Here is an 11,408-nt window from a genome sequence, read left to right as displayed (position 1 = left end):
GGCGCTGGGCGGGCCGGGCCCCGGGCTGTGCTGCTGGGTGTCGGTGTTCTCGTGCCTCAGCCTGGCCTGCTCCTACGTGGGCAGCCTCTACGTCTGGAAGAGCGAGCTGCCCAGGTGCGGGGCCGCGCGCGGCCGGGGCGCGTCCCCGCGAGGCGGGGCTGCGGGCGGAGCTTGGGCGGGTCCACACTGACTGTCCCCTCTGCAGGGACCACCCCGCCGTCATCAAGCGGCGCTTCACTAGTGTCCTGGTGGTGTCCAGCCTGTCGCCCCTCTGCGTGCTACTCTGGAGGGAGCTCACAGGCATCCAGGTGCGGGGGGCGGGGCAGAGGCAGGGGAGGGCGGCACACAGGGAGCAAAACTGATGCCCCCTTTCCTGTGGCTCAGCCAGGCACATCCCTGCTCACCTTGATGGGCTTCAGACTGGAGGGCATTTTCCCAGCAGCGCTGCTGCCCCTGCTGCTGACCATGGTGAGTGCTCGGCGCCCCGGCACCCTTAACCCCTCATCCTGATTGTGCTTGGTTTGGGGGCTGGTGCAGCTGGGAAATGTGTGCCAGCCCTGGGGTATGCATGTGTGGACAACTCTATAAGTGCCGCCCCACCCCCCATCCTGCCCATGGCCCTGGTGGGGGATGATGACTGAGCCTCCTGTCTGCCTGCAGATCCTTTTCTTGGGCCCACTGATGCAGCTCTCTATGGATTGCCCCTGTGACCTGGCCGATGGGCTGAAGGTTGTCCTTGGTGAGTCCTTACTCAAACAAGCCTTCCAGCACCAGGGGGCTGCAGCCAGGGGTCAGAGGGCCTCCAGTGTGACCTGGACAGGAGACCACATCTGTAAGGGTTTCCTTCTCAGTAAAACAGCAGGGTGGCCATTCCTGACCTCTGAGAGGCTCTGCCCCGACGCCTCCTAATCCTGACCCCCACACCAGAGCTATTCTGGGCAACCGGACATTTCAAGTCTGTTTTCAGCATGGCCTACCTCAACAGGGCCCTCGAGCTGAGGTGGGGAAGGCGTAAGCAGTCTGGGAAGGCTCATTTCCATGAAGAAGTAGACCCGTGTTGCTTGTTCTGACCCCCCAGCACCCCGCTCCTGGGCCCGCTGCCTCTCAGACATGCGTTGGCTGCGGAACCAAGTGATAGCGCCACTGACAGAAGAGCTGGTGTTCCGAGCCTGCATGCTGCCCATGCTGGCCCCGTGCACCGGCCTGGGCCCGGCTGTGCTCACCTGCCCACTATTCTTCGGAGTTGGTGAGTCTGTGCAGCCCACTCCTGTCCAGGCTCTCCCTGGAGGGTTGGGCTGGATGGGAAGAGGCTGGGGGTGTGACATACTCTGGCCTCTACCCCCTGCCTTGCAGCCCATTTCCACCACATCATCGAGCAGCTACGTTTCCGCCAGAGCAGTGTGGGGAGCATCTTCCTGTCTGCGGGTGAGTCGGGGAGCCAGCCTGCAGCAGGGGGTGGGTTTCCCGGATGGAGGGAGATGGAGAGCCTTACAGGACTTTGTTGGGTGCTTGGGCGCTGAGGGAGGCTGTGGGCGGTGGGTGTATGTGCAGGTGTGGTCACCTGGCCTCCGTCTCCAGCGTTCCAGTTCTCCTACACCGTCGTCTTCGGTGCCTACACAGCTTTCCTCTTCATCCGCACAGGTGGGTCCCTCTCGGGTCCTGAGAGCTCAGAACCTATTGGGTGGGTGGGAGTCTCTGTGCCTGTGGTCCTTGAGACAGGCTGAGCCGAGCACTCAGCCTGGGAGGCGGCAGAAGCCAGAGACGAGTGAGGGGTGGGGGGTGGGGGGCTTTTGCCTTGGAAGAGTCCAGAGGAGGGCGGGCTGCACCATGAGCTGCTGCTGTCTCCTCCCAGGACACCTGATCGGCCCCGTCCTCTGCCACTCCTTCTGCAATTACATGGGCTTCCCTGCTGTGTGGGCTGCCCTGGAGCACCCGCAGCGGCGACCCCTGCTGGCTGGCTACGCCCTGGGTGTAGGACTCTTCCTGCTCTTGCTGCAGCCTCTCACGGACCCCAAGCTCTACGGCAGCCTGCCCCTGTGTGTGCTCCTGGAGCGGGCTGGGGACTCAGAGGCCCCCCTGTGCTCCTGACCCGAGCTGCTGCTTAACGATTCACGGACGCTAACGGGCTCCCAGCCCCTCCCTGCCAAGAGGCCCCGCAGGACTGGGGCGGCTGGGGTCCCCGAGATCTCAGGAATTTTTGTAGGGGATCAAAGCCAGAGCTAGTTGACTCCCAGGGACCAAGAGAAGGAGATGTCCTCAAGCTCAGCCCTGCCCAGAGGGGCCAAGAGACAGCTGGGGTGAGGGGACGGGCAGGTCCCAAAGCCATGCCCCCTCACTTGGACTCCTTCTCTGAGGCCCTCTGCTCCCGCGGCCTCAGAAAAGCTGCTTGGGGGTAGAACCTGTGGCCCCCACCACCACCTGCCCAGGGTTTTCTCATTCTTTTTGCATCAGGACTTTGTACTGGGATATTAAAGAGATTTAACTTGGGTAACCCGGCCTGGGAGCTTCAGGAGCCAGCATCAGGGTGAGGCTACGGACAGTTATCAGGAGGGGGTCCACACCTATCCCCACCTTCTGAATGCCACACTTGGGCACTCAGCCAGCAGGCAGAGCTCTCTGGACTGGAGGACCGAGGGACCCTGGGGCTGCCCTGGTGTGGACCCTGCCTAGCGGAGCCTTCCCCTTACCCACCCAGGAGGACACAGGTGGGGCTGAGAGGACCCTGGGCAGGGCTCTGCTGGGTATCTCCGCCTCAGATCACCACTTGTCCAGCCTATGGCGGAACCTGACAGGCTGGGCAGAGCCCTGAAAAGAACAAGACTCGCAAAGAACTGACCTCGGAGGCTCTGACCCCAAACTAAGGAGGCACATGCCTGGCTCAGGATCACAGTGTGGTCTTGAGAATTTAGGCCACTCCTCCTCTCCATAATTCAAAAGAAGGGGGCCACCCTCAGGTGCACCCAGACTATAACAACTGGTGTGGGTGGCGACCCCTGAGGTGTGTTGGTGCTTAGAGGAGCCCCCATCCCACTCCTCTAAGCTCCCAGTAACAAGTACCTCATCTTGCTTGGGCAGCACATAACACCCAGACTCAGTAGGTTCCAACTTGCATAGCACCTTAGTAGGGCCAGGAGGAATCACCCATGTGAGTTTCCTAGATTTTAACTCTTTAAGGGAGCAGATAGCATCATTTTTCTCCAGAGGACTGACTGGTGGTTTCGAACTGTTGACCTTGTAGTTGTCCCAGTAATGTAATCAGTGTGCCACCAGGGCTCTGTGGTGGCACTAGGCATGTGATAGCGACTGAAATACTAACCACTGTCATCACCATCTCCAAGCCCCTCAAGCTGTGGCGGGAGGAACCAGAGGGCGCAGATGGGTAGAATGAAGCCAGCTTTATTGAACATGGTCCTGGGCACTGGGGTCCAAGATCCCCCCAAGGGCCCCAAGCCTCTCCCCAGGCCCTAGGCCCACTTCACCACCTGTCATCTGTGGTGAAGGGCCCCTGTTTGGCAAGAGATGACAGATGAGTGTGACCCTCCAATGGGAAAGGCAAGGGCTGGGGTGGCTGGAGGCCAGGCCCCTCCCTGCCACCCGTGGCAGAAAGCCAGGGCCTCCAGGGCGGGGCCTGCCTACCCTCACACTGGTCACCCAGCCCGCCCATCAGCAGTTTCTGAGGGAGGAGTGGCCAGGTTGCACTGGGCAGTCACTCCATCTCCAGGATGAGGTCATCACCCTCTAGCGTCATGTCCGTGGTCACGTGGACCTTGTGGACCGTGCCCTCCATGGGCGCAGTCACCACAGTCTCCATCTTCATAGCGCTGAGCACACAGAGAGGCTGGCCCTTGGTCACCTTGGCCCCTGCTGCCACCTTGATGTCAATGACCTTGCCTGGCATGGGTGCCCCAACCTGGCCCTTCACATCCTTCAGGGCCTTGGGGTGGAAGTGCATCTCCTGTGGGAGGGCAGAGGGCATGTGAGAGCAGGCCCCTTGTGGCCCCACCCACCACACCAAGGCCCTGCTCCCTCACCTTCATGGCCTGTGTGTCCTTGACTAGGATGGAACGCAACTGCCCATTGAGCTCAAAGAAGACCTGCCGCTGGCCGGCGCGGTTCAGGTCACTCATGGCCAATGCCTTGATGTGCAGTGTCTTGCCCCGCTCCAGCTCCACCTGCAGGAGGCCAGCCGTTGCTCAGTAGGAGTGGATAGGCCACCACCTGGAGCTGGGGGCCAAGGAGGCTGGGCAGTGGTGGCTGGCACTGACCTCAAACTCCTCTGCGATTTTGGGTCCCTGCAGGAAGAGGCGGGTGTTGAGGCTGTCCAGGGGGCCGAAGGTGGCAGTGAAGTCCTTGAAATGTGCAAAGACGTCAGGGTACATGGCTGCGGAGAGCAAGTCCTCAGGGGTCACCTCCTCCCCATGCCGCTCGATCAGCTCCCTCTCCAGGGCCTGCAGGTCAAGTGGGGGCAGGGAGGCACCGGGCCGCCCCTCCACCCTCGGCAGGTCCTTCAGCACCTGGGAAGAAGGCAGAGGTCAGGCCCATTCCTGCCGCCGCCCACCCCCCCCATCCCCCCGGCAGGACCTGTCTACCTTGGAGCGCAGTGGCTCGGGGAAGCCACCATGGGGGACTCCGATGTAGCCCTGCAGGAACTCCACTACTGAGCGTGGGAAGGACAGCTCTTCAGCTTGGGCCTCAGCCTCAGCCCGACTCAGCCCATTCTGCACCATGAACTGGGCCAGGTCTCCCACAATCTTGGAGGAGGGGGTCACCTGAGGAGGAGGGCCTGGAGGTGAGGTGCCAGTTAAGGTGGGGGGAGGGAGACAGGGGGCTGCAGGAGGGCTGGGGGCCCATGGGGACTGGCTCACCTTGATGAGGTCACCCAGCATCTGGTTGGCCTCCACATAGGCCTTCTTCACCTCCTTGAACTTGGCACCTAGCCCCATGCTGTGGGCCTGGAAGTGCAGGTTGGTGTACTGGCCCCCTGGGATCTCGTTCTCGTACACATCTGAGTTGCCGGACTTCATGGTGGCCGTGCAGTCGAAGGCTGAGTACAGCCCCCTGGCCCCCTCCCAGTATTCGCTGTATTCAAACACTCGCTCCAGGGGGACTCCTGTGGGAGGTGGTGTCAGAGTGGGCCCAGGACCCCAAGCTCTGGGGGTCTCTTTCCCTACCCCTGGACTGGTACAGGACCCATCAGTCGTGGGGACAGGAGGCCTTGGTGGCAGCTAGGCCAGGGAGCTGATGCCACTGGGATCGGCAGACCACCAGGGACCCTTCACAGCTCCCACTGGTCCTACCTGTGTCTAGGGGGGTCCCACGGGTGCAGGCCACCAGGGCCCCCATGCTGGGCTGTGATGTCATCCCAGACATGGAGTCAGCTGCCACATCCACCACGTCAGCCCCGGCCTGGGCACAGGCCAGCATGGCCGCCACGCCTGCTCCCGACGTGTCGTGAGTGTGGATGTGCAGCGGGAGGTCGGGGAAGCGGTCTCGAAGGGAGCCCACCAGCATGGAGCAGGCTGCAGGCTTCAGCAGCCCTGCCATGTCCTGGGGGAGAGAGAGGATGAAGTGGACAAGACTGTGGGCAGGGAGTGGTGGTGAGGGGCACCCAGGCCAGGGTGGGCACCTTGATGCACAGGATGTGGGTGCCGGCGCGCACCAGCTCTTCCGCCAGGTCCATGTAGTACTGCAGCGAGTACTTGGTGCGGCTGGGGTCAGCCACATCCCCCGTGTAAGAGATGGCGGCCTCCACCACACCCCCGGCACGGCCCGCCGCCTCCATGCCCAGCAGCAGATTGGGCAGGTAGTTGAGGGAGTCAAAGACTCGAAAGACGTCCATACCGTTCTCCTTCGCCACCTCGCAGAACCTGTGTGGCAGGCAGCTGGTCAGCCCAAAGCCCTTAGGGACCCCAGGGGGGTGGAGGGGCCCTCCCCAGGGACCCTGGGGCCCAACCACAGGCCGGCTGCTCACTTGAAGACTACGTTGTCAGGGTAGTTGGTGTAGCCCACAGCGTTGGCCCCACGCAGCAGCATCTGGAAGGGGATGTTGGGGACAAGCTCCCGGAGCTCCTGTAGTCGCCGCCAGGGGCACTCGTACAGGAAGCGCATGGCCACATCAAACGTGGCTCCTGAGGGGCAGAACCAGGTTAGGGTACGCACGTCCCGCCCACCCCACAGGGCCTGGAACTATGCAAACAGCCATGACCCACAGGGCTCACCTCCCCAGTTCTCCATGCTGAAGAGACTGCTGAAGTTGTGGGCGGCATAGGGTGCAATCTTTTTCAGGTCATGGGTGCGCACTCGGGTGGCCAGCAGGGACTGGTGGGCATCCCGGAAGGTCGTGTCCATCAGCAGCAGCCCCTGGTGGTTCCGCACAGCTCTGGCGAAGCCCTCAGGCCCCTCTCGCAGCAGGATGTCTCGGAAGCCAGGAGGCGGCGGGCCTGGGGCAGAGGGCGTTTGCACTCAGCTGGCAGGCCACAACCTCCTTCCAACCCATCCCCTGCCACTCACCTACCTATGGGCACCGTGGGGACCACAGGGTCAATGGGGTTGGGACTGGCCTTGACAGGGATCGGGGTCGTGGGGCCGTTCACCATGACGTGTCCTGTGGGGGAAAGGGCAGTAAGTCAGGGCAGGAAGGAGGCAAGCCACTCAGGGCTCTCTGACCCTCCAGCTGCCTGTCCACCCACTGGGTGTAGGCACAGGAGAGGGAGTTCACTACGACCATGAGCAAAGCAGGGCGGGGTTCATGAGGAAGGGCAGGAGGATACAAGAGGGGACCAGGCAAGGAGAGAGGGTGGTATAAGAATAAGGGGTGGGCCGGGTAGGGGATGTACCCAGGTAGTGTAGCAACTTCTGGGCACGGTTCTGCACAGGCCGCAACTGGAACAGCTCTGGGTTCTCGTCGATGAATTGGGTGTCCACGGTGCCCGCCAGGAACTGCTGGTTGTTGAGCACATTTTGCAGGAAGGGGATGTTGGTCTGTAGGAAAAGGGTGGACAGAGGGCCTGAGGGGCAGCTCCCAAGGTCCCACAGAAGCTTGCTGTGCTCAAGGGACACCACCTTCCCTGCCACAATCCTGGGAAGAGGCAATGGCCTCACTAGGATCACCCCAGGGGCTGCCTCAGTGCACATGCTCTGGCCATTCTGCTACCCAGTGGAAGATTTCCCCGTCCTCGCTGACTGTGGCTCTGGAATCCTGATGCCCAAGTCCACCTACATCCACCCTGCACCCCGCCCGCCTTAGGGCAGGCAGTCTCCCACAGGTCATCCCTAGACAATTTCATCTCCATCGCCAGCAGCCTCCTCCAGCCATGCCAATACGCTGCCTTGCCCAGCAAGAGCCTCCTGCAGGTCTAGGCACGTAAGCCTTCCTGCTCAAGCAGCAGGGCCTGGCCCTCCCAGACCCCTGCAGAGAACTGCTGCCAAGCTGTGGTCATCGATGTTAGTTACAGTGCAGGTATTCGGTGCCATCAACTAATCTGACCCACAGCGACTCCGTGCACAAGGGAGCACTGCACAGCCACATCATTGGCAGCACTCCTGTTGTTTGAGCCCACTGTTGCAGTCATTGAGGTTCCTCCTCTGTATGTAGCAAGGACATGTTAACACAGCATTGGTCATTTTCAGTGAGGGCCTGTGTGGGGTGATGAACAAATTTGACAAGTGGGTGATACAGTTGCACAATATGGCAATGTAACTTCAGGCAGACCCCCTGCTTAGGGGGTGTTCCCAACCAGCTCCATTCCAACACCAAATTTATATATGTCAGAAGAGCTGGCCAAATGTTGATTTGGGCATATAGGTTAGTAGGCTTTCCAGGGTATAGGCTGCACTGAGGAAAGCCCTTTGGATACAATGTAACAGAGCAGTGACGAGGGAGCCCGTGTCAGCATGAACCACTGCAGCCACCTCTTAAGCCTAATAAAGCAATAAGCTTTTGGGGCTTGGATCCTAACCACTGGTTGATGGCCATGTGGACTTCCATAACCTGGGGGCTGCCTGTGCCGTCAGTGCACAGTACACTGACTCTGCTCCATCCTCCAGTCCCCAACAAACACCTTGGCCTCTGCCTGTGGTTAGCTATTTGTAGAAATGGGATTCTGTGAAGGACACCGAGTTTTCACATTTCACCCAATGCCATGACGTGACCAAACTCCCGGTCTCTGGGGACTGAGTAATAGTCCATTGGAAGATGTTAGGGCTGTGCCCACGGTTGGCTATGGTGGCTGGTGCTGTAGGGAACACTAGACAGGTAGATATGTTGGGGGCTTGGTCATCTGCGTGCCTCACCAGCCTGGAGGCGAAGGCACAGGGACGCTGAGTCCGTGTGTCCCATGCATTTCCTGGGTGAGCAGCAGGAAGGTGGGGCAAGGGCATAATTTGACCCAGAGGCCTGTGGCTAAGGCCATGTGGCTGGGGCTCTAGTGTGCATACCAGTGTTGACAGTGCGGTTTTCACTTGAGCGATGTCATCTCACCCAGTCACAATTTCAGATGGCATCTTCAGCAGAGACCCAAAGGCCAGCTTTAAAGGCAGTGACCAGTGACTCTGAGGCTCCCATCACCTGGTGGCCTGAGTGGAGAGAGTGCCCTCCACCAGTGTTCCAGTGTCCACTGGGCGACACAGCCAGCATTGCCTCATGCCAGGTGTGACAGGAACAGAAAACCCTCGCACATGTCTCCTGCCCTCCTAAAGAAATGGGGACAAGATGACAAATCTTGCCATCTTCAGTGTCACGGCCACCCTGACCAAACTCCCAAGGGCATATTTTTCAGAAAAGAAAAAACCCATCATAATTTGTAGGGGATTGCAAAGCACCCTGAGCAGCCAAAGGCATCGGGAAAAAGAACCAAGTTGGAGCACTCAGACTTCCAGGTCCCAAACCTTCCCCCGAAAGCTACAATAATCAAAAGGGTGTGGTACTGCCATAGAGACCAACTCAGGTGTGATGGGATAGAAGACAGCCCAGAAAGAAACCCTCATCTAGATGGTCCACTGGCTTCTGACAAGGGGACCAAGAACACTCAATGGAGAGTGGTCAGTCTTCTCTGTCCTGGCCACTGGAAGGAAAGTGGCTCTCCGTGAGGGGGTGGGGGAGAATGAGGTTCGACCTGATCTTAACTACATACAGAGGGTAGACTCAAACAAAAGCCCTAATGCAAGAGCTAAAACCAGACGCTTGGAAGAAAGTGCCAGGACAAGTCTGCACCACCTTGAGCAATAAAAGCACAACAAAAGAAAAAAATAGATAACTGGGTCCTTCATTAAAATTTAAAATGGGCATCAAAAGACTATACAGAGGGTGCAAGGACAACCCACAGGGCGGGAGGAAGTACCTGCAAGTCTCGTGTCTGGTCGGGTTAGGATCCTAGAGACCCAGAAAACTCCCACAATCAACAACAGAAAGATGGACTGTGAGCTGGGCAAAGGATGCAACAGACATCTCACTCAAGAAAACACAGGCAGTCCTGCCTCGGGAAGATGGTCTGTGCCAAGAGCCCCATCCTAAGAGTTCTGATGCCTGTGCGATACCTACCTTCCCCCCAGTGCATTTCATGATTACTGGTTTTGTTATCAGTCCGTCTTTGGGGGACTGGCACGAGAATGGTGACATCAGCAAACCATGCCCCGCAGCACTGCATGCAGTGTGCCTTACTAAGGATAAGGACAGGCTTGTGGCAAGGTGTTAATAAGCTGGGACCACCTGTCTACAAATGGCCAAGAAACACATGAAAAGGTTCTCAACATCAGGACTCATCAGGGAAGTGCAGATCAAAATCATCAGGAGCTACAGCTTCAAGCTCACTAGGATGGATAGCGAGGATGTGGGAAAGCGAACCCTGTGATGTCGCTGAGGAGACTGTAAAATGGCACAGCTACTCTGCAAAACGGCTTGGCAGTTCCTTGAAAAGAATTTCCATCCTACTGCCATCCAGGCAATTCCAACTCATGGCCACCCTATAGGGCAGAGGCAGCGGCCACTCGGGTGCCAAGGCTGCGATTGGCCATGTCCTCTTGCTGTTCACCCCTTCCAGCCCAACCTGTCAGTTTATCGGCTGAGTGTTTCACCCCTGTGCCACCAGGGCTTTCTGAGACCCACGTGGACCAGCAGTTCTAGTTGTATGCCCCAAGGGACTGAAAACAGACTCAAAACAGCTGGTGAATGCCAGTGCTCATGGCATCAGTATCAGCAGCCCAGAACCAGCCTGCACAATGTAGTAGTACTCGGCCCTGAAGAGTGATGCCCTAAAGGGGAGGGGCCTGGACCATGTGATGCGGACCAGAAGCAACCCCAAAGCTCAAGCACAAGGGGAGGGATTGCAGGTGCACCCTGCATGAAATGCCTAGGCAAGTTCCTAGAGACCAGGGCCTGGAAGGCATGGAGGAGGGGCTGCAGGCAGTGGAGCAGCACTGCATCATGGACACAGAGCTTCTGGGAGGGACGGACACTCGAAGTAGAGAGGTGACAAAGGCAGTGGAGGTGGCTGCACATTATGGTGAGGGTGATTGCGCACTAAGGAGGTGAAACCAGTTCTCTGTATAGTTAGCACAATTTAAAAAAAGAAAGAAATAGGGATATCACCTGGCTGAACTCACTGGAAGAACCCAGGTCACATGGGCAGGAACAGTGGTGAACCCTGCTCCTAAACACTCAGCCCAAGGTTGGCCAGGGCAGGCTCCAGTGCACCATTTCACAAACACCCCTGCAGGAGGGCCAGGCCTGGCCGTGGGTGCAAAGCCAGTGTTCTCCAGCTGTGCTCTGGCGCTGGTGCCTGCTGGCAAGGCAGAAGTTTCCCTGCAGGCCCTCTTCTCCCCAGCTGGGTCTGGAGAGAGGTGACAGGCAGGAGCTACACTGAATGGAGTAGCAGTAGGAGGTGGGGCTTCTGGCTGGGGGGACCACCAGGGGCGCAAACAGGGTTAGCGCGCAGACCTGGGTCTCTGCTCAGTGTCCCCAGCCCCTCTGGTCTCCCTTTCAGAAAGGCAGGAAAGACCTGCAGGTTCAGCTTCCAGCCAGAGCCGCCGCCACCACCGCCCACTGGGGCCAGGAAGTGGGCCAGCTGGGGCCGTGGTGGCGCGGTCGCTCCCCGTAGGGGGGGGTCCCCACCCGAATGCCCCACCCCCACTGTGGGCGTCGCCCCGGCCCCATGTTGGGGACCCTCCACGTGACTCGGTGATGCAGACCAGTTGTGACCTTCAGTGTGTGGCTGTGAAGGCAAGGGTCCCGGCACCAGTGCGGTTTGCGCCCGGTCCTGCCTGCGCCGCGGGGCGCGTGGGCGTGTGTGGGCGTGCAGGGAGGGGGCCCAGAGACATGTGACACAGGCTCCCGGTCCTCGGATGGGGAAGGGGCCCGCGAGCTGGCGCTTTGTCTGGGTGTCTGCAGTGACGGCTCGCGCGGCGGCGCAGGA

General features: G+C 59.4%; 3 protein-coding genes across 6 annotated transcripts in view; 2 read left to right on the top strand and 1 right to left on the bottom strand.

The window, feature by feature from the left end:
• The window catches only part of CUNH11orf80 (chromosome unknown C11orf80 homolog), an 82,850-nt gene extending 82,488 nt beyond the window's left edge, over nucleotides 1-362 (top strand). Inside the window, exons 16-17 of the mRNA XM_045297156.1 lie at nucleotides 61-114; nucleotides 206-362. Coding sequence (XP_045153091.1) covers nucleotides 61-114; nucleotides 206-362 — 211 coding nt within the window. The remainder of the gene's footprint in view (nucleotides 1-60; nucleotides 115-205) is intronic.
• On the top strand, nucleotides 28-2,491 carry RCE1 (Ras converting CAAX endopeptidase 1). 3 transcript variants are annotated; one of them, XM_045297307.1, is made up of 8 exons: nucleotides 28-114; nucleotides 206-308; nucleotides 385-468; nucleotides 661-739; nucleotides 1,079-1,246; nucleotides 1,354-1,425; nucleotides 1,552-1,641; nucleotides 1,853-2,491. In XM_045297307.1, the coding sequence occupies exons 3-8, from the start codon at nucleotides 409-411 to the stop codon at nucleotides 2,086-2,088; spliced, it is 705 nt and encodes a 234-aa protein (XP_045153242.1). In that variant the 5' UTR covers nucleotides 28-114; nucleotides 206-308; nucleotides 385-408; the 3' UTR covers nucleotides 2,089-2,491. The 3 variants fall into 3 exon arrangements, with proteins under 3 accessions (XP_045153242.1, XP_045153241.1, XP_045153240.1); XM_045297306.1 differs by lacking the exon at nucleotides 28-114 and having other exon boundaries at nucleotides 219-308; nucleotides 389-468; nucleotides 1,579-1,641; XM_045297305.1 differs by lacking the exon at nucleotides 28-114 and having other exon boundaries at nucleotides 219-308; nucleotides 389-468.
• An 889-nt stretch (nucleotides 2,492-3,380) lies between these two features.
• Nucleotides 3,381-11,408, bottom strand: part of PC (pyruvate carboxylase) — a 100,471-nt gene continuing 92,443 nt past the window's right edge. For both annotated transcript variants that reach the window (XM_045297228.1, XM_004713572.2), the window contains 11 exons: nucleotides 6,837-6,981; nucleotides 6,515-6,604; nucleotides 6,219-6,440; nucleotides 5,972-6,128; nucleotides 5,627-5,867; nucleotides 5,298-5,547; nucleotides 4,866-5,110; nucleotides 4,590-4,769; nucleotides 4,266-4,514; nucleotides 4,032-4,172; nucleotides 3,381-3,955 (listed from right to left, as the gene is read on the bottom strand). In XM_045297228.1, coding sequence (XP_045153163.1) covers nucleotides 3,707-3,955; nucleotides 4,032-4,172; nucleotides 4,266-4,514; nucleotides 4,590-4,769; nucleotides 4,866-5,110; nucleotides 5,298-5,547; nucleotides 5,627-5,867; nucleotides 5,972-6,128; nucleotides 6,219-6,440; nucleotides 6,515-6,604; nucleotides 6,837-6,981 — 2,169 coding nt within the window. In that variant the 3' untranslated portion in view covers nucleotides 3,381-3,706. The remainder of the gene's footprint in view (nucleotides 3,956-4,031; nucleotides 4,173-4,265; nucleotides 4,515-4,589; nucleotides 4,770-4,865; nucleotides 5,111-5,297; nucleotides 5,548-5,626; nucleotides 5,868-5,971; nucleotides 6,129-6,218; nucleotides 6,441-6,514; nucleotides 6,605-6,836; nucleotides 6,982-11,408) is intronic.

Source organism: Echinops telfairi, unplaced genomic scaffold (assembly GCF_000313985.2).
Source record: "Echinops telfairi isolate 266 unplaced genomic scaffold, ASM31398v2 ScPeMD7_7417;HRSCAF=8455, whole genome shotgun sequence".
Taxonomy (NCBI): Eukaryota; Metazoa; Chordata; class Mammalia; order Afrosoricida; family Tenrecidae; genus Echinops; species Echinops telfairi.
The sequence above is the reverse complement of the archived record's forward strand: the minus strand, read 5'-3'. Positions and strand labels throughout refer to the sequence as shown.

Coding starts and splice junctions, on each gene's coding strand:
- RCE1 (XM_045297307.1), top strand. CDS start 409: ATGGGCTTCAGACTGGAGGGCATTTTCCCAGCAGCGCTGCTGCCCCTG. Junction 1,247..1,353: donor CCCACTATTCTTCGGAGTTG/GTGAGTCTGTGC, acceptor CCTGCCTTGCAG/CCCATTTCCACCACATCATC. Junction 1,642..1,852: donor TTTCCTCTTCATCCGCACAG/GTGGGTCCCTCT, acceptor GTCTCCTCCCAG/GACACCTGATCGGCCCCGTC.